The sequence below is a fragment of the Hyposmocoma kahamanoa genome, unplaced genomic scaffold, assembly GCF_003589595.1.
Source record: "Hyposmocoma kahamanoa isolate Upper Pololo Valley unplaced genomic scaffold, ASM358959v1 202, whole genome shotgun sequence".
Classification (NCBI taxonomy): domain Eukaryota; kingdom Metazoa; phylum Arthropoda; class Insecta; order Lepidoptera; family Cosmopterigidae; genus Hyposmocoma; species Hyposmocoma kahamanoa.
The window spans coordinates 7,777,067-7,804,337 of NW_020653726.1; the positions used below are offsets into that span (position 1 = coordinate 7,777,067).

The following is a 27,271-nucleotide window of genomic DNA, read 5'->3' on the forward strand; positions in this document are numbered from 1 at the left end:
GAATGGGAAAAGCGCTAAACGCACAATGTACTTTAGAATGTACTAAATATAACTACATGCTTCAGGCCCAAACAAATACGTCCTCAGTTTTGTATGAATTTTATACTTCTAGATTTATGGTATCTGTGCTAATTTTGTATGCGGTATTTTCAATATAATTTACACTGCGTGTTTACGTGATCGTAGGAATAACATTGTGTGGGTCTGTATCACTTTACGTATTATGTACATTTTTATGTACACGGAGCCTTTGGAGGTTATCTTAGATTTTTAAATTACATTCTGATGTTATTGAGTACTTTGTCTTTGTAAAATCATGGTCGCTTTTAATTACGTTAACATTAGCCGACGATTCGTTTGCACTAGTTTTAAGTATTTTGCGTGATTTTCATGTTTTTAACAGCCCAAATTAACAAATAGATTCTTTCCGCATTATAAAAATTTCGTTGTTATAAGTTTATTAAATAACACAGTGCTTTACTATCATGACATTCAATTATTTTTGTGATATTACTCCACTAGTTTGTTATAATTTATTAATACGCAAATTGGATTACTCCTCTAGTTCGTTATAATTATTAATACTAATCTCGAACACAAACAAAAATTCCTTCGATCTGGTTGGATTCGAACCAGTGCCTTCAGGATACCGTGCCAACGCTAAAGAAAAACTCATACATTTGTCACTGTTAAAAAAGGGTAAAAAAGTAGTTAAAAACCAAAATCAAAGATCTGCAACAATCACATAGAAAAATTGATAAGGTCTATTAGTTCGTTCCGTAGCTCAGTCTGGAGAGCGTCGGTACGGTATGCTAAAGTCGCTGGATCGAATCCAGCCGGATCGAAGGAGTTTTTGTTAGTGTTCAATCGTTGTATTAATTACTATAACAAATGAGTTGTTATTTTCCCAAATTGCAGGTCGTGGAGATGTTCGTGGCAGTATTTTGTTTCCTAAAGGATTCTAGTGAAGTTAGTCAGTTATTACTAGATGATTTTCGATCCTGTCAGGGATATCTATTTCTATCGGAATTCCTACTCAAGTAAGTTTAAATAAATGGTAACGTAAACGTAAGATGTAAATAGCATGCGCTTTGAGTATTTAGTGATTATTTTAATTTTGTTGTTTTAATTTTGTGTTGTTTTATGTTTTGTTTACGTTCAACAGACACGAAAACAAAGACGTGCCCGATTATTTGACACCAGGGTAAGCACTGGACACAATTTTTTTTTGTTTTTCATTTCTTTTGTATTTTTTTTCGTGAGTGTTAGTTAATATAGTTAATGAGCCATTGTCAGCACGCTTTAATGTTATTTCATATTCAATATTTCATTTAATTATACAATTATATATGCTAAGCTCGTCAATCTATTTTTTTTTGCCTTTATAACTGACGGAGATTTATATCTGTTTATAATAAAGATACCTACATGCTCTACCGCTTTTATGATGACATATTATTATAATAACATTAGATGTATGAGGATGTGTTAATGATCTTTTGTATATGTGTCACGGTTCTGTTTATATACAACACATTGCCGCGAGTGACACCTTCCGATTATTCATACTACATTGATAATCCGTTAATACTGCCAAGTACTGTAAAAAGTATAATACTGCAGTTCTGGCGTTTCTAGAGGAACTTGAAGTAAAATAGGTAAGTACCATTTTGGGTTTAGGTAATTTTTTTTTCAAAATGATGGTTGAAAATACCACAGCGCGTTAGAGACACCGCGTTTCTCTAGAACGGTACAGTACCAATTTCGTTAAGGGACATCGTGTGACTCTCTGACGCTATAATGCCAAAATCGTTAGAGACACCGTGTGTCTCTCGGACGTTACAATACCAAAATCGTTAGAGATACCATGTGACTTTCGGACGCAACAATGCCAAAATCGTTAAGAGGCACGTGTGGCTCTCGGACGCTACAATGCCAAAATCGTTAGAGACACCGTGTGACTCTAGGACGCTACAGTTCCAAAATCGTTAAGGATACTTTCAGACGCGTCTTAGAGTATCGAGAACAGAAATATCCAACAAAACGGAAATAAATTATTTTGTGTACTACTCGAACTCAGCGAAGGCTAAATTGTGTAGAATGTTTTTTTCCATACAGGATTATTCAACAGAAGAGCAGCTAATTTGCACAATTTAACCTTCACTGGATTCGCAGAGTAAGCAAGTAATATACATCCATTTTCTTTAATATGGATTTCTTCAAATAACGATGACTGAACCTATAATATAATAATAATAATGTGCCACATAAGTACACAAATTGCCTGATTTCAAACTGTTGAATTCCCTGTGCTATGAGTATAGTTGGCGAAATATTATTTGCACTGATTCGTCTTATCGCTTCACTACTAACGTATTTTAGAGTACAATAGGACAAAAGAGTGAACCGTGTCGGTAACGCACGTGCCATCTGTATAGTGCTAACAACTAGTTTAAATACCGGATTGGCACTTAATTCTAAACTTGATAATATTTATGCGTAAATAACGTCGAATTAGTAAGAAAAGAGTCGGCAGTCGGTGTTTTACGAAGTACCTACTGTTAAAAAAAAACACCTGTTGAGTAAATAAATAATTGAAAACTAATATTCAGAAAAAGCATTTTGCGCACCCATGACTGGTGCGATGGACCAAGAGCGTTAAATCCGTGTACGCTTATAAGTAAAAGAAGTGTTCATGGCTTTATTGCCCTATTGTAATAGAAAGGATAAGCCGTTCCAAGAGATAACATTCATCGGTGCAAATAATATTTCTTTAACTACACCTGGGCAACGGAATTCAATCTGGGTCACTTCTCAGAACACCCACATTAGAACGAATTGGATGCTGATAAGCAATAAAGATTTTCTCGTTGTTTATGAAAGTTTATTCTAAATTTACTTATAAACTGAAAGTTTTGCTGTTGTGCTTGTTGTTGTCGTGGAATTATAGTAATAAATAAGTACAATTCACCAAAGTGACAACAGCAAAGGTTTTCATTTTATAAGTTAATTTTATAATACATTATCAATACATACATACACTACCACACATAGTGCATAATGACTATCACACCAGTTGGCGTGCGATCCCAAGAACAGGTCTTTAACCATTCGTAGGTCTATGATATGTGTAGATTGTGTCAACATCAAAATCTAATGTTAGGACACCAATTTGAAATGATACCACTTTTCTACTGAGAAGACACATACTCGCGAAGGCACACACACAAGCACGCTCGCACGTAAGCACACACGCACACATGCACGAACACACACACAAACACACACGCACGCGCGCCCGCGCTCCCCCGACACTGAAACACACAACTTAGTCTGTGTTTAGAATTTTCTTACCTACTTATAACTTTTTATTACTATTCTACTTAACTTTTGCAAAGCTTCTCCGAGCTGGAATTAATAATTAGCCTAGAGGGAGCGAGTCTGGTGATTAGTCATATAGGCATGTAATCCTAGTACTGACACCAGACTCTCACAATGTGCAGAATAGTACAACACTCTGTATTTTACTCTTAAGTAAGCCTTGTGAGAGTAATAAAATTATCATTCAATAACAACGAAAAGATTTTAGGTGCTTTTTTCGTAAAAGTGATTATGTTTTATCAGCATCCAATTTAGAAACGTTCATGTGGCCAAATTGGTCCTACCGAGAATTACCTTTGTGTAAGAATTAGATTTGAAACTTCACAAATGTGTGTTTTTGTTTTGGTTACTTGTGCATTATATTTCAATCCACAACAATGTAGTGTGAGAAATGTACAAGCCATTCAGGTATGAAATTCTACTAATTATACAAATTCAAACATGACTAATGAATGCTAAAATTTGTGTAAATTTTGAATACGAATTATGAGCAGCCCTAGTGCTGAGCAACTCCAAACACTAACCACATGTACGGAGCGCATACAATAACGAACGCACTGTGCCTTTTTCGTTTGCTACGGAATCGCCGTAGTGGAAAAATTTTATTCTGGCAAATGAACCTCGTAGACGTGTTGCGATTTGTTATTGAAGTCAAGTCATCGCAAACTGCGGACGAATTAGCAGCATGGTTTGGTCCATACCCCTCATTAGAAACCTACTTGCGCACAATCTGTAAAATAATTATAACTTTTTTAATATTTAAAAAATCCGACCCAAAACTTTGGGGAATTACATATTTATTTCCCAAGTTTTATTGAAATAATTCTCATTCACTCTCCTATTGTCCACCTTTAAAGGAAAAATATTCACTTTAAATTTGAATGGGACCACTACCCCCTGTTCAACAAAAACGAATCATCGAAATCGGTTTACAAATGTCGGGAGTAGTCACGTAGCATACACAAAAATAATACAGTGAAATTGAAAATCTCCTTCCTCCTTTTTATAAATCGGTTAATAAGGAAGTTGAAAAATGGTACCACACGAGTTTTCAAAATACCACGGGTAATGTGCGTTGAAGTTTGCACTAACTTTAACAATTAGGGAGTTTTAGACTGTCATTATTTGTGATGAACAATGGATTCTTTATGATGATTGCCAAGGGCGTAATGTGGCCACAGTTCGTTGATAGTACACGTGCAAATTTTTATTAAATGAATATTATATGACAAATCTGTAATAGATTTGTCATAGATGGCGCTACGACTAAAAAGTCGTTGAAAGACCAAGTACAAAGACACGACGCAAGCACATAGAGAAATTCGTGAGGTCCGTTGGTTCGTTCCGTGGCTTAGTTGGTATAGCGTCTGGCACGGTATGCAAGAAGACGTCGGCTCGAATTCGACCGGATCGAAGGAATTTTTTCTGAGTGTTCGATCTTTGTATTAATAATAATATTATTTACTAAAATTTTTTTCGAACGGAACGGTAATTTCTTACTTTAATTACCTCCTATTGTTACAGTAAAAAACATTGAGGTTTTGACACAAATATACAAAAAATATTGTTTGACAAAGAACCGTGACATAATACTTTAAAAAAGCGAATTAACATTTTTTTTTAATTTCAACCAATGGCTACCTATCACGATTGTATGTTCATATAACTATGCTCGACATGTCTTTGATTCTCTATCATATCATAGGTTGGAGGAAGAACGTGTGAGTGGTACAGAAGCACGAGCAGCCCTCCGCAATCTAGTACTGATGATCTCGTCGCTGTGCGCGTGCGGCTTCTCAGAACTGCGGCCTACGCGAGCGAATACAGAGCTGTTTCAGCTGCAGGGCTTCGTGCTGCCCCAGCCATCGGCTACCGGACAGGCCGTGAGAAATGTACAGGCTTTTCAGGTATAAAATTCAACTATTGTTATCACATTATAAGACAGAATTGTAATGTACAACCCAAATACCACTGGACACGAATTTCTTCTAAAGAGAGGACAATACTTTCTCTCCGTGTCTCATAGCCGTGAGACATAATATATATTTAATTCTTGGAAAGGTTGACTTGGATGGTCAGTGTGCTTTTCTGACCGACGTCAGCTACGACCATGGGACCTGTAAAGGGCCCGTATCGTTGGTTTGTTTGAAAATACAAACAATACGTGATTTAGATCCGAAAAAATTGTTTAATTTCTAATTTATATCAGCTTCATGTAACTCACGATTTTATTTCCAGGTGTTACAATCAGTATTCCTGAAGTCGAATTCGCCGGCCCTATGCTGCACAATTCTAGATGCTATATCGAGCGTTTACCACGCCGACAACGCCAATTACTTCATTTTAGAAAACCAGAACACACTCAGTCAGTTTTCGGAAAGAATCCATACAAAAAATGCAGAAATTCAAGAGAAATTCTTTGAATTGCTTGAATTTATAGTTTTCCAATTGAATTTTGTGCCGTGCAAGGAACTGATATCACTGTCTTTGTTACTGAAGGCAAATAGATCGAGAAGTTGCAGCATGTTGTGTATTAAAACACTTCTTAATATTTTAAAGTAAGTATTACACGAAAAAATACTAGTGTCCCTATTCTAGTGTGCACTTCAATGGGTAATATAATATTGGGTAATAATGTTATGCTAATAGATAGCAATATATTATGTATGATACTTTTAATCTTATTATATTTAGTAAACGCTTGACATGACATTAGCAACACTAATAGCTTTTTCAGTTAAGTGAATAAGTGCGTGTATGTTATTATTATTTCCAGGCATAATGCAATATTCAAAGACGTATATCGAGAAGTAGGCATGCTGGAAGTATTTGTCACATGTCTATCACGGTACGCGGCTTTTCTAAAGGACAAACAAATCGAAGAGGAAAGAAACAAAAGAGAATCTTTAAACAACTATACTGGTTCTCCTAAAGTTCCTGAAAGACGAAAACGAGCTTTACGAGCAGAGTCCTTAATAAGAGATCCGAATGTAGACCAGGAAGAAGAAGAACTGGGTTCTTTAGTAATGGAAGGGTTAACAGCTCTCTTGAATAGCAATTCGAACAATTGTAACGTATTTAGAGATTGCGGTGGCGCGAAATGCGTTCATGGAATGGTTGTATACGAAACTTGTAGGAGCAAAGCTTTAGGTAAGCTTAATGTTAATGAACTCTTCCACAAGGGGCCCTACTGCTACTAAACACTCTCTCATAAAGTAATAACAGGAGTTTCTTCTATACAGAGGTACAACACCTTTGGAAGATCAAATAGTAGCGTATATACTAACTTAGGTGATAAGGAATATCTGAGAAAGTCCCACCAAAGTCATTAAGTAGAAAAGGTCAAGTTGAGCTGAAAGCTGAGTTGAACTTGAGTTATAAGCACCAGATAAAACCAGAATATAATAATAATAGGTAAAAACCAGATTCTGTATAATATATCGATGACCCAACTGTTTGCACTGTGGGCACAGCTCGAGTTCGATTCCCGCCAGGATCAATTTGGGAAATGAACTTTCTAAATTCTAATCAGCATAAACGCTACTATTTGATCTCCCAAGGGGTCGTACCTCTCTGTAGAAGAAACTCCTGTTATTACTTTATGAGAGGATGTTTAGTAGCAGTAGAATCGCTTGTGGATAAGTTTGTCCAGGGAAGTATTGCTACCTTACCCATTTCCGCCAAGCAGTAATGTGAACATTACTGCGTTCCGGTTTGGAATAGCAAGGTTGCTGGTGATACTACTGGCGCAGTGGCAGTGACCCTAAGATTTTTGCGATTTAAAGCACGTGAGTGTTGACCAGCTAACCAAAACGCAAGAAGTGGTTAATTTTCCCTTAAAAATATTTTTTTGTTGCCAGGTGTGATACGAGAATTAATAGTTAGTGGTTCGGGCGAGGAAGATATGTCAGCTCTATTATGTGGCATGCACGCGGCGCCTAATGATGCGTTACGATTAAAACTACACATATTGAAGGCTTTGCTGGCCTGTCTCAGGGACTCGCATCGAACTAGAACTATATTTAGGAAGGTAGGTTTCGGATTCTTTTTTTCTCGTCCTGTTTCTGTTGCATACGAATTTTACTTTCAATAGATATGCGCCTTACGAGGATAGTTTAACCAGGCCGTGTGTTGAGTATTTTATAACATCCTTACAACATTAATTCCTGTGCTGAATTATTATTTGTTTAGTAGTTTGACACTATTCAAACATTTACATTTAGGATGCGTTAATAAAGTTTTAATAATAAAGAATTCATCGTCTTTTCAAGGGTCTTGGTACAAATATCAAAATGACTCTGTTTTAAATTACCAAGTATTTGAGTCCGCGTAATTTGTAACTATATAAATTGAGGCTAAATTGCAGACCACAAGCCCAGATATTAGAGCCTAGAACGTGAAATTAAACTATACTACAACATTTTGTTGGTATCCTAAATAAAATCAGACCACCCTACACTGTACTTGCTCTCTAAACTCTCATTGTTCCTACAGTCATTGAGATAAGTTTGAGACTGCGAACAGTACGATTGAATCGTTTTTCTGTATTACGCTGGCTTACTGACGAGTTAAATAAAAAATAGAACATATTCATAAGACGTATTGTTTTTTAAATGCATATAAAAAACCATTTTCGCAGGTCAGCGGTTTCGTCTACGTCACCAGCGTACTAGCTTCATTAGATGGTAAACTAAATGGCGACGAGCCCATAGACAAGGATACGCTGCAACTGATACACATTGTCTTTTACACCATAAGCACGGCTATGAGATTTGAGCCTGCCAATGCTAAGTTTTTTCATCATGAGGTTTGTATACTTGTTTTCGTTGTTTAGTTATTGTAGAATCTTGAGAAATGAAAATAAATTTTGTACAATGGCATGTTTTTTAACTTGCACTATTAATATGAGAACGAATTTATTACCATAGCACCGCCCGTGACGAGTGAATAGTGACATTAAAAGATAAAGATAAAGACGACTTGCGGGAGAGCGATGTAAAGCGCGAGATATTGCTATTCTCGCATAGAGATCTCGCGTTTTATGTCGCTCTCGTGCAAAGGCGTGTAGCATACCATAAGGCGCACAACTTGTTCGACTCGTCACTTGATATTATAAAAAAAAATAGTGTCCTGTCATGCTAGCCTTACAGGTTATACACAAAGTATTTTTTAAGATAACTTTAGTCTTTGATTAATTAGATATGCATGACAACACTGTGCGAAACAATACGCCTATTGGGATGTTTCACCGACGATAGAGAACTCCTGAATGATACAGAAGTCGGCGATCCGGCGCTCTATGAAGTATTTCATGAGATATTCACTGGAAATATTTTGGAAATGACGTAAGTTATTTTTCTTTTCTAAAGAAAAATAGGATCGAAAACTTAAAATGGCACTTAGTGATGGTAAACTGTTTTATTCTACAAATTAGTTTTTTGAACTCGTAACAATAAAATACTGTTTAAAAACATAGAGCAATTATGATAAAATGAACTATAATGTTTTCCAGATTTCCAGAAAGAGTTCCAATGGTGTTTGTGCATGCGTGTATTGTGTTGAGACTACTGTACGATGTCGTATTGGACTCGTTTGATAAACCTACTTTTTGCGGATCACTCAATGTAAAATCTCCGAGTCTCACTAGACAGAGTTCCGCTATAAATGAGGTGAGTGTTTTGATAAAAAACAAAGTACGTGCCCTGTAAAGAGACAGGCCCCAATTTGATTTGAAGATTTTATAGGTCTTCGAAAAGTTATGTACTATCGGTGCCCTAACTTGTGTATCCACTATTTGTACTAAGTACTATAGTTTAATCGTGAAAAATTTTTATCGTGACGTTTCATCCTATATTAAAGCAAGTGATGATCGCGTAATATTAAAAGTAATACTATTTAAGGGTGACAATCCGCATGTATACACAATTGCATGTAGTGTTAAATTACTTGAAATATTTATCTATGTATGTAGAGATTTAGAAAGAAATAACGTGTAACAATTTTCTTAATATCTCTCTCCAGTCTTCGCATTTCGGCTGTCATCGGATTTCTATAAGTTGCCCTTTGGTGCAGACCGGACGACTTGAAAGTATATGAAGTAGCTACTACTCTTTATCTATATCAGATGAAAAAATAGTTTCAAATTCTAACCGAATTGTAAAGATTAATAACCAGAAAAAGACTAAGAGTCGTATTCTAGAACTCTACTCAATGCTCAAGTCAGGATTTGAGTATGGTTTAAAGTACTCGAAATCATACTCAAGTACCTGCCATTAGGGTCGTATTTCCAGTGCTTGTGTTTCCATTGCAATCCTGATTTGAGCATTGAGTAGAGTTCTAGAATACGACCCTAAGATTCATTCATAAAAGAACTCTATTTAGTTTATATTATCGTTAACTTGCTTGGCATATTGTTAAGAAATAAATGTCATTATAAAAACGGAAATAGTTTTATAGCTCTATGTAGTTTTATGTTCTAGTTATGGAATTCAACACAAAACAAACAATAAAGTATGGATGATAAATGTTATAATTACTAAACGAGTAATGTGTATTAGTGTGCATTCGGATATACGAAGATAGTCATGAGACACTAAGAAATTCGTAGCAGACACAAAATAAACAAATATAAAGAGGACAAAACGCCTATCGTTCAATGATTGCCATCCTTTTAATAAATTAAAATGGAAATAAACTTTATTTCTACTTATGTGTATATATTGCAGACAAAGCCAGCAGGGCGAACAGCTCCCTTAAACCTCTCAACGGGGTCAAACAGTGGCGAAGCGTGGGTGGTACACTCAGGTGTAGTGATCGTGCTTGCAAAGTTATTACCCGCGTTGCCTCGACCTGCGGAACACGAGATGTATGCACGAGCACTGAGGGACTATCTTGCGCATGTACTGAAGAGTCTTGTACGAAGGTTAGTATGATTTAAATATAGTTTGCCTTGATCGCCATGAACTTGACAGATCCTGTAATGATCGACTCATTAGTAATTAATTATTGTACTATTTCTGCCTTCCCTTTGCGTTTGTCTAAGAAATACCTACTCATTCTAGCTTTGAAGAGCTATAAAATGTAGTTTTAGGTAAATACATGTGGTATACTGCATTCCTTTTGAATGAGGAAGCAAAGCGCTTCTTGCAAATGGGTCGTATCCAAAATATAAGAATGAAGAGATCTAGCCTTTCTTTACGACCGAATAGAGGAACAGTGAGGGTGAAACTAATTTGTAGTTCCTGTTCACACTCTCCATAATGTATCAGATAAAAACCGACAAGCAGACCAAATCTCAGGGGAATCTGCCTTACGAATGAATTTAATCGATGCGACTGAAATCGACTGTAATTTGCTTACCGATTGAATAATGATTATTTGAGTTTGAACTAGTTTAAATTAAATGTGTTGTGCAGTGAACGCAACCAGCAAGTGATGTGCGGTGCAGGCCTAGCGGGCGTGGTACTACGTGTGGCGGGTGCAGCACTACGGCTCGAACGGCACCCGCTGCACGCGCCCAATATGTATATGCTCGAACGGTTAGCCGCGCACTCGTTGAGACCCATTGAACTCAGGTAAGATACTGTACGTCCTCATACATTCTTCGGTATGACGGTGCGTACGCGGCGATCTACATTCGCCACATGTCGCAATTAAGTACGTGATTCACACTATCCACCGATACACTACATCAACAAAAGATTTGCCACCATAACACCTGTATTTTATGGCAATATACTTTTACCATTTTCTTTGCAAGTGTTTCTCTGCGTTCTACATACAGATATGTTTCGGTTATTTTTCTTCTTTTTCTTCAACACAACGCCTCTATGTCATGACGATTTATAAATGCTTGGAGTATTTCTCTAACCATTTTGGTACTTTAGCGTCCTAGAAGCACATAGCGTCTCTAACATACAACTGTGTTTTTACCCACCATTTTTTTTAAACTTTCATAGAAATATCAAAGAAAAAATAGATGTATATAATGGTAGTAAAACATTATGATATTCAATTAACACAATATGTTTAAAAAAATCGTTAGGGACGCGTAATAAAATAAATATTTATAATTGCAACTCATCGTCAATACATCAGAAATGTAAGTTTGTAGATTTACATTTAATCCTTGACATATTTAGTCAGTTTTTATTTAATACCCCGCTATCTCGCTTTCGGGAAAAGTAACAAGGGCGACCTGTAACTAAACTGATTTCGAAGTTTAACGAGTATTTTTTATCTTGTTATCATTTTCTGCACAGGGAATTTCTCCGCATGGGCAACCCTCTAAACTGCGTAGCGCCGGAGCCCGGGCAAGTCTGCAAGCCTGGCGGTCCCGTTCCACTTACCAGGATCAAGACTTTGGTCTCCATGACCACACCCCGAGATTACAGGTGAACATTTAAAAACGTTACGTTTTTTTAATTAAATATTATGATGTTTTTCTTTATTAAATATGAAAATTCCTTCGATCCGATTGGACCCGAACTAGTGTGTTTTGTGACAACGTGGCTACCGCACTTATCAATTGAGCTACGATCGAGCTCTTACTGAATTCTCTACGTGCTTGTTGTTAGACGATCTCGGTAGTGTATTAATGGTTTTCAATGTGGGTGCTGGGTGTAGAGGTTACAATATTGCTTCCTTTAGTGCATTGAAGAATGAAATTTCTTTTCCTCCAAGACTTTTGGGGCTTTACGAATAAAATTTTCAGGTCCCAAAACTCATGTACGTTGCCACCATTTGTGGAGTTCGACATGTCAGCGGAAGGGTTCGGTTGTCTCTACCTGCCAAGCATCGCGCCACAGTCTGCTAATCTCAACGCTCTTGGAACACAAGACAATGCTACGCTGGGCGGAATTGGTTCAGGTAAGTAGTTTTCATGTTGTTTTTTATTCATTAAACGTTGATTTAAACAATGTTAAATTTTCAGCCGTTTCTGATTCGTTATGTAATCTAAAAAAATACATTTCGTTCAATTTCGATTCTTGTCAATTAAGTTTGAGTAAGGCTGCACTAAGTGTGAGGCCAGACGTGCGTAATTTTGTGAGTTGTGAGTCGCGTAGTTTGCGCTGCATTCGGTTTCATATAAAAGTACTGAATTTCGGTCGAGCGCAAACTGCATAACTCACAAAATTACGCTCGTCTGGCCTCACCCTTAGTCGATGTTAAAAGACGTTAATTTAACTGGTACTTTATATCTAATTATTATTTATTTAAAAGCGTTACTATTTCAAATTGTCACATTATTTCGTTCCGCTAAATGTACCAAATGTATTATGAAATTATTTCCAATTTTGAAATGTCATAAAACTTCTCTCTTTTCAGGCGATAGAGTATTCCCGCCACAAACGGGCCTCACATATTCAACATGGATTTGCGTTGAGAAGTACTCTGACCCTCGCTCAGACCCGCACTGTGTGAGGTTGTTGACCCTTGTGCGGAACATCAGCAACAGTCGCGATGAGCATCTTGTCTGTTTGACCGTTGTGTTGTCAGCAAGGGATAAGGCTATTATAGTTTCTACACAGGAGACCTTATTGCCGCATAGTGAGTATTTCTTTCATTTAGAACTCCCCAAACTTATACTTCGTTTCTTTTAGCATTAGACAAAAGGAAATTTTGAGCCTTTTATCAAGCGCAAATTAATTTAATAAATGCCGTGTAACGAAATTCTCAAACATATCTAAATTTGTGTAATTATTACGTTTCGTTTACTCGTGGTATTAGGTAAATATTAAATGAAAATCTTCTATATTTATGTTGTATATGTAAACGTACGTGTGTAGGGGTCTAGCTAAACGCTCACTGTTTGGTTACGCACTGGCTTTATTCGACACAAAACATTCTTAACTACTAGCTGTTGCACCGTACATACGTATAGCTAGGCGCACATACACCCTTAATCGATTTCATAAACTTGCATTATAGAATAAACTTAAAGAAACATAGACTAAAAATATTAAACGGAAACTTATTAAAAAAAATAAACATATTATCGCATCATTTATATATATCATTTGTCATCAATTCTCATGATATTTTCCTTTACTGTAAAACAGTTTTTCTAATTCTAAACTAAACGTGTATTCAATGACTCTTATGATATGGGATCTTTCAAACGAGGCGTGAAGAGGCATCTTGTCGGTATGCAAGGTGGAGGTGACTAGGACGGTGACCGTATCAACACTGCACTAGGTTCCTTCACGTTTGGATTCTTCTTCTTCACGTCCACTTTCTGTTTAACATCAGGTGGAGTGGAGTCATCTGCCTGTTACGTATAAAAAAATGGATCTCTTTCTGTCTTATACGCATTCGATGTGTAGGATAGTTAGTAATTTGGTTATTTTGATTGCTTTTGTACTTTATATGTAATTTTTATAAGTTTTTATTACGTACAGTACGGCATAATCCCGGTGTCCATTTGTTGGTAGGTCAATGCAGATATGTCTTTAGAGTTTCAAGTGTCAGTGATTTAATACTAGTTTAGTAAGTTGTAATAATTTTACAAAAATACAATATTTTTGTTATTAATTTATGGATAATTATTTCAAAAATGGTATTTTTCTTCATATAGATGTAGGCGAATGGGAGCCGGAAGGGTCAGGCGAATGCGGCGCGCGCGTCTGGTGCCCTGATCTTCAGCATGAGGGGCAGTGGCATCATCTCGCTCTTGTGCTCAACAGGGCCGTTCTTAAGAACTCTTCTTTCTCGCTATATCTGGATGGTAAATTTGTAATTGCTACCAAATGCTGCTTATGTTTTCAAAACGTCCTTGAATTCCGTTAGGTTTAACTAGTATTAGATAAAAACGAAGTGCTAAAATATTGTGATCTACTTTTTCGATCGAGTATATAACCAGAAATAGAGTAGAAATGTCATTTAATTTGTTTGAAAACTATTCTGCCAAATCATTTACTTATTCACTTATTTACTTACTTAATCATTACTGCGCTCCCATTGGCCAGCCCGAATTCGAAACAATTGACGGGTGTCGTCAATTGTTTTACTTCAAATCGACCCGTTTAACTTGAGCTGTGTTATAATGGACGAAAGTAGAAAAATTACATATTTAATATTTAATTACCGATGAAATGTGCTTCTAATTAGATGTTTTGCTGCTTTTCCCACACCCCGAATGGAACAACCCCCCATGGTTATCTATCTATATTATATATATATATATATATCTATATATTATCTTTATTACAATAAATACAGAATATTTTTGGAATCTACGCAGACGTACCCACAGGTCAGTTGTTGGCGCTGTACTTTTTTAGCAGTCTGATTTGTGATTTCAGCACAAACGGGAGTTTATATTTTAAAAGACCCATTTTCCTGATGAGTTGCCAGGGATGGTTGGCCCTTATTTCTGGTTATATACTCGATGAATTTTTCACATTAACCAGATTTTTAGAAAGATTGGTCTCGCATATCCCAAGTGTATTATACATTTGGAAAACGTGATATCGACTGTGAACTGGCAACCGGTATTATCTCAATTTTGACAACTTTACAGGTGAAGAAAAAATCCTTTATAAAGCATCTGGTTTATTAAATAAAAATACGTAGTGTACACACATACATTACACACGTATGTATGTACACTACGTATCTACGTAAAATTTTTAAAAACTACGTATTTTTATTTAATTAACTAGATGCTATATAAATGACGCAAAAAATTTTTTTCTTCATCCTGTAAAGTTGTCAAAATTGAGGTAGTACCAATTGCCAGTTCACAGTCGATATGCAAATTCTTTTGGCTTAAAGCACCTTAATTGTCACAGGTCAACACATGCATTCTGGCAAATTGCATTATGTAAGCGCGAACCCCGGCGGTGGGGCAGCCACTCTGTCGGGGGCGTCAAGTGTTTACTGCGTGATTGGAACTCCCCCGCAGTGGCGACGATACTCTCGACTGGTATGGCGGCAGGGACCTGCTTTGTTACTTGAAGACGTGAGTACTTGCGTAAAAATTTTTTTGTTAATAATTGGAGTTTTTTTTATGATATGAGCAAGTCTTGGTGCCTGGTGGTAAGCGACATATCTATCCACAACTATACTACATCATATGGTACATAATAATAATTAGTCATTGACTTACAAATAAATGGACGACGGGTCTAATACAAAAACCACGAAAAAAATGTCCCAAGTCAACCTATTTAAACGTAGTGACATGTAAAAGGAATATGAAAAAGCTAAAACGTTGAATTTAAATTGTAATGTCATTGCAGTACTGCCTAATTTTGCTTGCAACAATTGAAAGGCGCAAAAAAAAACACCGTATTCAGCTTCTACTAACCAAAATGCACCATATGTAGCTTCTAGTGAAAACTACTTGAACACAGGTATAATGGAGTAGCCTTTATTATTTATAAATAAATTTTATACGTAAATGTTGAATTTTATACAATGCCATTTATTACGAGCTAGCGTGTCTGACTTTTTTTTTGTTGAGTTTCGAGAATTCTCGAATCCGATTTCTCGAGTTATACGAGAATTTTTCTAAAAACCGTAAAAAATCAGCTCAATCAACTATAAAACTAAATGTGAACTTTCCAAAGTTGTTTTGGCCCGGGTGTTCTTGGTTATGCCCCGGAATAAATTCCATTGTTCTTGATCCCAGGTTCGATTTCCAGTAGAACCAATTTGGGAAATGAACTTTTGTAAATTAGTTCTGCTCTGGGATTCTGTTGCTCTGATACTCTTGGGGAGTATGTACAGAGAGTTTCCTAGTTTCAGACCAGGTGATTGTCTTACAATAGAATACCAATACCTGAACCATTTAGAAAAGTTAATTTGTTAAATTGATCCTACCGGTATCGAACCCAGTCTTAGGAATTTCTCATCCAGTGCCCACAGTGCAAGCCGTTAGGCTATCAAGGTTGTACTATTTGTATTATTATGCATTGTTTGCATGTGAAAGCTACAAACTGCTTAAACTTTAAAAAAATCCTATTTAATTTGCACTGTCAGTCTGCTTCAATTACCTTCTTTGTTTCTTAAGTTGGTATATTTTGTCATTCATCCAACTTTTGATGTTTAATGCATTTTGGCGGTGTAAGATGTCTCTGTTAATACTTGTCACTTTCTTCTTAAGTTCAAGCTATGTTTCCTGGATAAATTCCTGTATTCTTTCTTTTCTATGCACAGTTCACTGATTGATGTAATCCCATACCAAAGCTTTAATCCCATACCAAAGCTTTAATATTATGATCTTTAATCAAGCTTGCATCAGCTCTGGTTTCCTTTGTTTTCTTACCATTTTCTTAACCCGTTCGTGCATAGTACTGAAATTATACTGCGCTCAAAAACGTCACCACTTTTCCATATACGGTTTATCACTGACGACGGTTGATTCCGTCAACAGGCATAGTCGTACTGTTCATAGTTCTTGCAATTATTTCTTGTGCATGAAAAGTACGGCTATTACGGTAGTAGGGTATTTGCCGTTGTGAGATAATTACAAAATTAAATTGCGCGATATTGATTGCGCAAGAGAAGTGCTTTCCAAAATAAACACTTAGGTACTAATTAATAATAATAATTATAATAACGCACACACTCAACATTGCCCCGCGTTAGGGAAACCCTGTATCGCGGGTGCCATGGACTCACATATAGACAACTACAAAGAAATAAATGTAGGCCATACACATATTTCTCCCGAAAAACCTAAAAAAATACTTTCGGGATTATAGAAATTCATGCAAACGTTATTTCGGCCAAATGTATTTTCGGTCTTCTGATTCGTAACAACGTAACAACGTAAAGTACAACAATATTTGAAAGTAGTACTAATATGTATTTTTTTTTAATAATAACATTAGCATCAAAGCGACTCTATGAATTTTTTGTTCTAAATATTTCAAACGCTTGTGTTTCAAACAATTGAAATTGACGTGATGGGTCTCGTTCAGTCTCTTATGCAAGCAATGAGTCGGAAAGAGACAGTTAGCTATTTGATTATTTTGATTGCTTTTGTAAGTTATATTTAAGATTAATTGAAATATATATTAAATACTATATATACTAGTGCATAAAATAACACTTTTAAATGATAACTATGATAACACAATGTAGTACTTACTGAAAATATGATATTATCATCCATTTCACTTTAGTTGAGTAATTTTTACTAGGTTTTACTGCACAATATGGCATCATTGACAAACGCGCTGTCAGTCGAACAAACGAAGACTAAAGCGTGATTGACGCTCTGTATACGATTTTAACGCCCTGTAAGTTCAGACACTTTTTAGCGCGGACCCGACGTCCATTTATTTGTAAGTCAATGTATGTAGTTGACAAAATGTACTACATATTGTTAACTACCCATTTAAATGTTTTTTTTATGATATGTGATAGGTCAAATAACCTGCTGGTAAGCGATAGGCCTATCCATAACAGTTGCAGTGCTATTCAAACAAAGCAAGTCCTATGTGCATGTAATATCACGAGCACCCTTGCCATTCAAAACCGAAACGCAGTACTAATGACATTACTGCTTGGCAGCAGAAATAAGTAAAGTGGCAGTACATCTCTGATGTACAGTACAGTTTTAATGCTAGTGATTTGGGTTTGTAATGTAACGACCAAATGGCTATTTTACTGGATTCTCTTGAATATTTAACAGCTACTGGTGTCCTCTAGTTAATGTAATAACCCTTCTTATGCTATCCGGTCCCTGTGAGTTTAATTTTAAGAAGTGACTTTTAATAAAATTACAATGAAGCATAATTTCATTTAAATTTTGGTGCTGTGACACACACTTGACAATACTTATGTAATACTTTTCCTTGCAGGTACTCCCAGCACAAACAGTATCTGTTATCTACCAGCTAGGTCCTCACTACGTTGGTACACTTCAAGCGCCTTTACCGCCCGGACAGAACCAGGAACCGTTGACCCCTCTAGTCGCCGAAGAGAAGGTTGTTTTCGGCATAAACGCCCGAGCCATGTCTCAATTAACATTGGCAAAGATACGCAAAGTGTATAGCAAGAACGACAATAAAGCGATTGCAAAACAGCTGGGTATGTCGTCTCATGAAAATGCGACGCCAATAAGGATATTACATAATTCTGCAGGACACCTTATGGGCCCGGCGAGGTGCCTAGGTGGAACGGTGGTTGGATATTTGGGCGTGAGAGTGTTTTGCCCAAAACCTGCTGCTATTATGGTGAGTTTTTGTGTATTTGTCGGATATTCGGCTATTCTGTAAATTCTGGTGTATTTTTGTCATAAATAACCGTAAATACATAAATACCGAGATTCGCATAAAGCTAAGGTTTAACGTATCTTAATTTTTACATTCTATGGCAAGGTTACATTTATTTTCAAGAAGCGATTGGATTAGTAAATTGCGTGATTAATAAGATAATTCTATAAGCTTTTTTATGTTCCAGATCGATACAGTAGGCGGTTGTTCAGTATTATTAGGTTTAATTGCGATGGCTCAAGACGTGGAATGTCTTTACGCGGGCGTGAAGGCCCTTGTCTGTGTAGTACGGTCGAACAAAGCGGCACAGGCTGAAATGGATCGCCGAAAAGGATACCAAACCCTCGCTATGTTGCTGAAGAGAAAGAAACAATTATTGAACTCTCATATTTTACACTTGATATTTGGATTGGTTGGCACTGTTGATAGCCAGAAGGAAACTTCTTCGATACCTAATTTGACTGCTTTTCAAGTAAGTTTTACGAATTGTTTTCATTGGAAATTATTATCCAATTTCAATTTGTTTACCTACTTTTTTATATGTATAATGTTGGCATCGTAACAGTCTTACCATTTACTTTCATTTTATATGAAAATTTTGGTGACATTTAAATTCTTTACTATAATCTGTTAGCAGTTTCTATTTTCTTATTAATTTTTGATATTCTCATGTAATTGTTATGCTTCACATTTATTTTCTTTTATATTATGTTTATTTATTTATGCTTTTTTTTGATATCTACAACCTATTATCGACGGCACAGAAAGCCGTCCTTGACTGGCACTCTCTTTTCCAGGACCTAATTTGCGAATTGGAAGTGTGGCTCGGTGCCCCTAGTGGCCTTATAAAGTCCCTACTCGAACATTTACTAGAACTTGCTACAGAAACAGCACATAGAACGCACAATCTTCGCACAATGAGAGAATTGCAACTTGTCCCAAAGCTTCTCTACATAATCAATGACGTTAAAGTCGTTAGCACAAAGAATGTCCTAATCCAATTATTGGCCGCGCTACTAGGCGGACAGCCACGACCAAGCGATCTTCTTTGCTTGGGACAATTCATGGCATTTACTCTGCCTTTACCATCGCAAACAGAGAAAGGTATAAACCTTAAAGAGAGCGACTGCGAGAAGGAATGTGAAGGTGAACACATAATACTTCGCAACAAATGCTTCAACGTGTTACACGGGCTACTTTTTACTCCAAGGAATTTAGTAAACACGATAGTATGCGAGGAGATATCTCGAGTACTTGGCCTTGATTGGATACTTAGCTTTATGCAGGAAAATGTGCATCCAACTACCGTTCTTTGGGCTATGAGGATGCTGGTCATCCTATGCTCAGGACAGGGGCAGCAATCAGCTATTATGCAAAGGTAATTATCGCACACTCAATAATAAACTCAAAGTGACGAAATTCAAAATGTAACTTATTATTTCGTAACATTTGGCTTGTGCCAAATATAACATTTTTTAATGAAAGCACGCCTCATGGAAGAATGGCATAAATGGAGTTACGTCAAAACTGTTTATTGTTCCATTAGATACAGAAAAATATAACCCACATCCTCTCCAATTCTTGTAAATCTATACACTAAAATAGGAGAATTATTACAAGAGTTGGAGAGGGTGTGGGTTATATTTTTCTGTGTTTAATGCAACAATAAACATTTTTGACCTAACTTGACTTATGCCATTCTTCCATGTGGGGTGATGATGTACTTTACTTCGTTATTACGATCGCTCACCATATAGTACTGACAGAAAACCAGCGCTGTTTGACTTTTCACGGTCTACAGTATTTTTACTGTCAGGATCAGCACATACTGTGGCAAATAGGAATGATCAGTATAAAATTTTAGTTTTCTCTACAAACGTGTGTTGTCAATATTGTATGTGCTTTTGTGTCATTTGTAAATGTTTGTTTCTGCTTGTATTTATGGTGAATAAACGTTTTATCTATCTGTCTACATTGGAAATAAAACATTCTTGCTATTTAAATCGCGTAACTACCACGTAATTTTACAAACATATCAACGTTTCGAAACCTTTATAGTTCCCACGAACATGACTGACTCTATTTATATCCGAAAAAATGTTATTTTTTTAATAGCGAAAGCCTAAGAAAGCTACGTGTCACTTTTATGTCGCACATTTTTAAATAAATTCAGTCAGTAAAACAAATTACATTATATTAAATACCTACTTACTTATAATAAATTACCCTAAAACAAATTACTTTTGGAATTATGTCACTTTATTATCGAAGTTGCCGTATGTCACTTCTGTATTTTTGTAAGCATCTTGAAAATACATTTATATATTATATTGTATGCAAAAATCACTACGCGAGTGTGATTTACCGTGTTCGTGTTAATATACCTACTTAACATTCGTGCAAAGTACCGTAGTCCACGTACGTGTATCCATACAAAATTTGTTATGATAATCGCCTATGATAATGGGCGAATTTTGAAGCCATTTGATTTAATATTACTCATACTTACGTTTGAAAATATGGTCCATCTAATAAGATAATACTTCGCAGGTTTCGTGAAGGCCTTGGTAACGGAGGCTGGTTACGACACACGGAAATGGTCGCTGCTCAACAACAAGCAGGCGTAGTACTGACTTCGGCGGTTCAATCGCAATCGCATTTGCACACGTCGCTATTGCACACTTCGGGATTCAATTTATTGGCTTGGTAAGAAACATACTAGGCAATTTTTACATAAATTCATCAAAACAAACTCAAATGACAGCAGACTTCACTTGGACTGCAACGAAATAAAAAAATAATATGTAATAGATGATCAAACGAACTTCTTGAAGCTCATTCGCTTCATTCGAAGATATAATATTTAACCAGGTAGTTACCTTAACTTTGACAATGACACCATTGTAGAGTTCTTTTGTCTGTTATTCGTATTCAGAACACTGAATCAAAGAATTTAAGGTTTTTTTTATCAAGCAGCAATCCTTAGTTATGATTGATTATAATCAATATTTACATAAACAAAATTATAATATAATATGGCTTTTTTACTTATGATTGTGATATTCTTATGTACATAATGTTACTATATAGGAATTTAAGTATTTTGTCATGTTGCGATTCTAAAGGCTGCATTTAACTTTGTACAAGTACTCCATTAGTGACGTACCGGATGAGAGTTGAAGACACCCACCATGTACATGTCGGTGTCTTCAACTCTTTTGAAGCGTATTAAAAATATTTTAAAAACATTTCATTGTTGCTGTGTCACGAAGCATCTTACCGTAATATGGTAATCGAATTAGACCAATCGCATAATGACTCTGCTAGTTTAATAGCTACGGCATGGGTATTATTGAACATAATGATGTCGTTAAATCATTGTAAGGAGTCGCTAAATACAACTAAATACGATAAAAAACCTTAACCACATATTTTGCTATAAAGTACATAATTTAATACATAGTGGTTGTCATGGTATCGCTATCTCTGCGAACTGTGGACGGACCCGGCGTCGATCAAAAGCGGGTCAATGTAGAAAACTAACTTTTGTATATTGTCTCGGGTCTGGGTGTTTGTGGTGCTGTCGTTGTTTCCAGTTTCCATGACACAAGTGCTTTAGTTACTTACATTGGAATCAGAGCAAAGTATGTGATTTTGTCTAGTATTTATATTATATATATATATATCAGTATACGTACTGTATTCATTTCTTTACAGGCTTGTTCTCTCACACGTGCAGATACCCGAGTTATACTATCTCTTATTCGGACTAACATTAGGCCAACCAATGCGGAACGTAGGTGCGGAGAAAGTGGTTTCAGTTGAAAGAGTATGGGCGACTGCATGGGGCGCCGCGGCTCCATCGAGGCAATCATCCGCCGCTCTCGCGGCAAGAATCACCCTATGCCCTGAAGCTGTGGTTATTTTATTAGGAGCAGTTAGAAGTTTGATCCATGCTGAGGCTGGGACTCTACCAGAATGGTTGAACGATCATGCCGTTGCTATTATACAGGTAGTTGCTAGCTTTATACTCCAACATGTTACTAATGCAATCGTTGACACGTCGCTGCTTTCGTGAATAGCTGCTCAACAAAATACAGTACAACTATCTCGCGGCAGTCTTCATGTTTCGGCTGTCGTCGGACTTCTATCAGCACTTGGTGCACTCAACCGATTTGGAAGTATACAGTGTAGCTACTACTCTTCATTTTGGTTATATTTTTGCTAATTTTCTTGGTATATTGTTATGGGGTAAATGTTATTATAAAAATGGAAATAGTTTTATAGCTCTATATAATTCACGTGAAAATCAATAAACTACGTAGTTTTGGATTCTAATTATAGATTATCTATCTAATAATTACTGAACACTGCAGTTTGTATTCGAATGTCGAGAGACATTGCGAAATACTATAATTATTTTTGTTATTACACAACTATATTCAGAATATATCACATTTTATTACGAGTAAGAGCTTTCCATTGGTCAAAGTAATCACGAGTCGACATAGGATCGGTATACGGTATACTTGGAAATAATGTTTTTTTATAGGCCGCTATTCTAGAAAGTCATCAAATGTGTATATTTTCTCTTATTTACTATTTTCTATACAATAAATACGTCTTAAGAATCTTTACACAATAATTATGATAGTGAATGATTAATATGCTTTTTACTGATTGTGGAATAATATTTATTAACTTCTAATAAAAGTAAGAATTTGATTAATTAATTATTTTCTAAAACTGTATTGTATTCTCCAGGTTTTGTTCTCCCTGTACAATACTCTACCGGATTTCGTAACTATAATGATGACCGCAGAGGTATTGACTGCGCTCGCGTCTACGCTTTTCCCGCCTAACACCAGCGATGATATTCACATGCGTAAGTACATTTAAAACTTTATTAACAATTTTCTCACACGTAATTGAAACGAAGTGATGGATGTTGGTGGTTAACTTTTATAAATTTGGTATACATTGCGTTTTAACTGAATTAATTATTATCTAAGGATCTTTTAAGTACAACCAAAGTTATATATATTAATGAGTAGATAGGCTCTCCTTGCCCTATCTTTTCGATAGCAAGTTGATTGTAAATTTTCATCAGCTTGGTACAGGCCATTCCCTGCTCTTCTGCGTGTCAGCGCATACTGGGCGAGACAATGAATGAATAAAATGAATTTTTAATGAATCCCTACTTGAAAGGATTGTCTTGTGTACCAACTCGGGCCAATTTCCGCACAGAGTTAATTTAAGAAGTTCAACGTCGATCTTTAAAATTATGTCCAGAGGGTAGATTTGCCAAGATAGTGTGCTCCTGCACTATAATGTGTTCTCCTGTGTCGTTTCCCGCTAGAAATATGATTCAAAGAATCATGTAACAAAAGTATAGACGTACTGGCATTTTTATATATAATATCAAGTGACGGGACGGGACGAACAAGTCGTGCGCCTGATGGTAAGCTACACGCCTGTACCATAACATCCATAACAGTAGCAGTGCCACTAAGAGCTTTAAATCGCAAAGTTCTGAGGGGTAGTGCCACTGCGCCCGTCACCAGAGACGGAGTTGACAAGTTCCATATCTCTGTAATTTCACCTGCACCCTTAAGGCCCATTTAGATGGAGAGAGTTTCTTGTCTCGAAGATGCGATTATCGAAAGAATATAAAAAAACTTTCCTCGTCTAAACATTCGCGATTATCGACCGTCCACGTGAGCGATAATCTCCTCGCCTTTCAATATTGAACGTCTCCGTGTAAACAGAACTCGAAAGCAAAAATCGTATTTCGAGTTTCTGTGCCAGCCGTTTCTACCACGAGTGCAGTGCGCGAGGGTGTTTTGATTATCACTGCTTTTCTAAGACAAGAATTAATGGAACGAGGGCGAAAAAAAAAATTTCAAATAACGGTGAGTGAGTGAGTGCCTCTGTGGTCGAATATAGCGTGGGCAATATAGTATTTAGGGTGCTCTCGTAACGAATATGGCAACCAACTTGAAAAATTAAAAAAAAATGATAAATCAAAATTATATTTCTATACAGTGCAATGAACTTAATATTATCAGCAGTTTCGAATTTGAATGGTTTTTGCATCATTTTGATATATCCATAATCATACCGCAGTAATCACTGAACTCGAATGGCAATTCTCGCACTCAAAACGGTTCGAACTGATTTGTACAATTATCGTATGAACTTGAAAAAATGTTATACGAGATCGTGTTTAGACAAGTCGAAAACTCGTAAGCAAGAATCTCATTACTACATATTTCTCCGTGTAAACAGTCGAGGAGGCGATTAAGTTGCTTGCGAATCTCGTGGGACATAATCGTAGGCGAGATTTTAGTTCTTGCCTGAATGTAAACATTATGATACGATAATCTTATGGCGATTATTGCTTACGATAATCGCCTACGAGTTTTCGTCACGAAGCGTGCGAGAAACTCTCTCCATCTAAATGGGCCTTTACACTTCAAAACCGGAACACAGTAATGCTAACATTACTGCTGGCGGCAGTACTACCCTGGACAAACTCTTTCACAAGGAGCGCTACTGCATTGAACTTGCAACCTGCGTTAACTACGCTTACTGACCAAAACTCTACTTTTATCAGTTAACTTTTAAAAGAAGCATACATTTTTAACCTGACGTTTAGCGGTGCCGGTTTACTTACATAGTATAGTTCCGTTATTAGTTGCGTGCTTGTTGTAAGCGCGGCAATGTTACGATATTTTGAATATCCTTTATAATGGTTTATATTGTCAAACAGCTATATGTGAAAGCGGCGATAGTTCAGGCGCGTCTACACCTGGGTCTGAAAAGGAAGTGGTCTTAGTTAACAGTGCGGCCACCCTCACTCAACACCCTGTCAGGCAAGGTGTTATGGACTTCTTACGAGTCATTGTTTTAGACTCCATGACACTCAGCTTCTCTGGAAAGGCGACGCCGGTGAGTGCAGATATTTATCATTAAGTTAGATGTTGTATTGGCGCGTGAGATGCGAGGAATCTTAACTTTTTATGATAATAGTTTTGTGCATGTATTTTTTCTTAGTAGTAGTCATTTGACATTCAGTAGTCCTCTAGTATTGTATGACCTCTAAGACCTTTTTAAGGTTAACATAAGGTTAGGGAAGTGAAGTAAGAAAGTTAGCAAGAATTAAACAAATATAGTTGCCTATTTAGTTATGATTCCTAACGCCACTCTATAGTGGTTTCGTATTTCGATGTTGTGATTTAAGGTACGTGCGATGCTAATTTAACATTCATTGAATTGCAATAGAAGTAAACAAAGTGCCGATTCTGACTACTTGACTATACTTAATTTATTTTATATATTGTAATCGTTAACTGCAGGATCTTAACCTTTTGATTTGGAATAAAAAGGAATCAAATCTCCACCAAATTTAGTACAAATTTTGTTCCTACTTGTCATATGTTCGGAACGAATGGTTTGGCAATTGAAATTTTCTTTGAAATATTCGTCTTATTTTAAATGATTTACAAAAACTGTTTGAAGTGCTTGAACTGCATTTTGCTAAACATTGAGCAAAATGAATACCATTAACGTAGTATACGCTACGTGATTTTTTGTCAACATTAAGCTGTAAAAATAGTTCTCTTGTGACACTTGTGGAACATATTTGTAAAATAATGACTTATGTTACCTAAACACTATCTCGTAATCTTACTGTGTGTTTGAAACGAGAAGTAAGTGTAAAGACGAAAGGCTTATAGGTTGTGTCATTAAATAAAAAATATTAATAATTTTAAAAAATATATTATAATTTATTTTTGGAACTTTACCTTTAAATACTTTTTCAAAAGTGTAAAGGCGTGTTAATATTGAAAGACGACGAACTACTTTTATTAGGACGCTCATTTGTTTTCATTGAACATTTGCCACAAAGAAATTTCAATACGACGGAAATCATGGCGCGATTAAAAGTGGCGTAAAACCAACGCTAACAAGGTATGTTACAACATACTAAAGCAGTGACAATGAAAGCCCTGGATTGTTTCTAGAGCGGTGCACACGCGGACACGGTGCCGCCGACCATGTTTTGTACGCCCTGTAACCCGTGCTCGGCCCCACGATCTTATTTTTATTGCGTAAATATGCGGATTTTAATTTTTATTTGCATTCGTCAATAACACACTGAAATTTGGCAAATTAACACGTGTATGATCAAACTTACAACTATATCGTATTACCATTTGCTTGTTTTAATTTTCTAATTCGAGCACCTGTGCAAATTCATTTGAAATAATTTCTTAATACAACATGCATTTTACTTTTCATGCATTGCATTCACTAGTATGTCGCTATATAGTTTTATTGTTTATATTTGCTTCTCGTGTCTGCTATTGTCTCTATTTTTCATAGATGTATTGAAAATGTAAAGCATTTTCACTCTACAATGTATATACCATAAACCTTCGGTTTGGCTGTACAACAGTACAATTCGCTTATCATCTGTTAGTATTTTTACACAGTAAAGTTAATATAGTATTTGTATTTCTATATTATATTTAATGGTGTCATTGTACTTTGACACTTTTTCCAATTTCAGTATTTGGGTAATTTTCCAGCTAGATTTCGGTGGCATTTTTTATTATTTAAGTATTTAATAATATTTCAGGATACAAAACTCAAATATT

General features: G+C 36.1%; 1 protein-coding gene across 3 annotated transcripts in view; it reads left to right on the top strand.

Annotated features, from left to right (window-relative positions):
- LOC113226774 (WD repeat and FYVE domain-containing protein 3) overlaps positions 1-27,271 on the top strand; it is a 67,785-nt gene that overhangs the window by 4,239 nt on the left and 36,275 nt on the right. The window contains exons 6-27 of one of the 3 annotated variants that reach the window (XM_026459512.1): positions 919-1,040; positions 5,087-5,288; positions 5,620-5,939; positions 6,158-6,531; positions 7,242-7,411; positions 8,021-8,188; positions 8,581-8,726; positions 8,894-9,050; positions 10,107-10,303; positions 10,797-10,955; positions 11,643-11,774; positions 12,095-12,249; positions 12,709-12,930; positions 13,958-14,107; positions 15,174-15,343; positions 18,195-18,569; positions 18,796-19,080; positions 19,406-19,986; positions 21,159-21,314; positions 22,326-22,620; positions 23,373-23,493; positions 25,381-25,559. In XM_026459512.1, coding sequence (XP_026315297.1) covers positions 919-1,040; positions 5,087-5,288; positions 5,620-5,939; positions 6,158-6,531; positions 7,242-7,411; positions 8,021-8,188; positions 8,581-8,726; positions 8,894-9,050; positions 10,107-10,303; positions 10,797-10,955; positions 11,643-11,774; positions 12,095-12,249; positions 12,709-12,930; positions 13,958-14,107; positions 15,174-15,343; positions 18,195-18,569; positions 18,796-19,080; positions 19,406-19,986; positions 21,159-21,314; positions 22,326-22,620; positions 23,373-23,493; positions 25,381-25,559 — 4,836 coding nt within the window. Of the gene's footprint in view, positions 1-918; positions 1,041-5,086; positions 5,289-5,619; positions 5,940-6,157; positions 6,532-7,241; positions 7,412-8,020; positions 8,189-8,580; positions 8,727-8,893; positions 9,051-10,106; positions 10,304-10,796; positions 10,956-11,642; positions 11,775-12,094; positions 12,250-12,708; positions 12,931-13,957; positions 14,108-15,173; positions 15,344-18,194; positions 18,570-18,795; positions 19,081-19,372; positions 19,987-21,158; positions 21,315-22,325; positions 22,621-23,372; positions 23,494-25,380; positions 25,560-26,635; positions 26,723-27,271 lie in introns of those variants that run through there. The other 2 variants (XM_026459510.1, XM_026459511.1) reach the window with 2 other exon arrangements.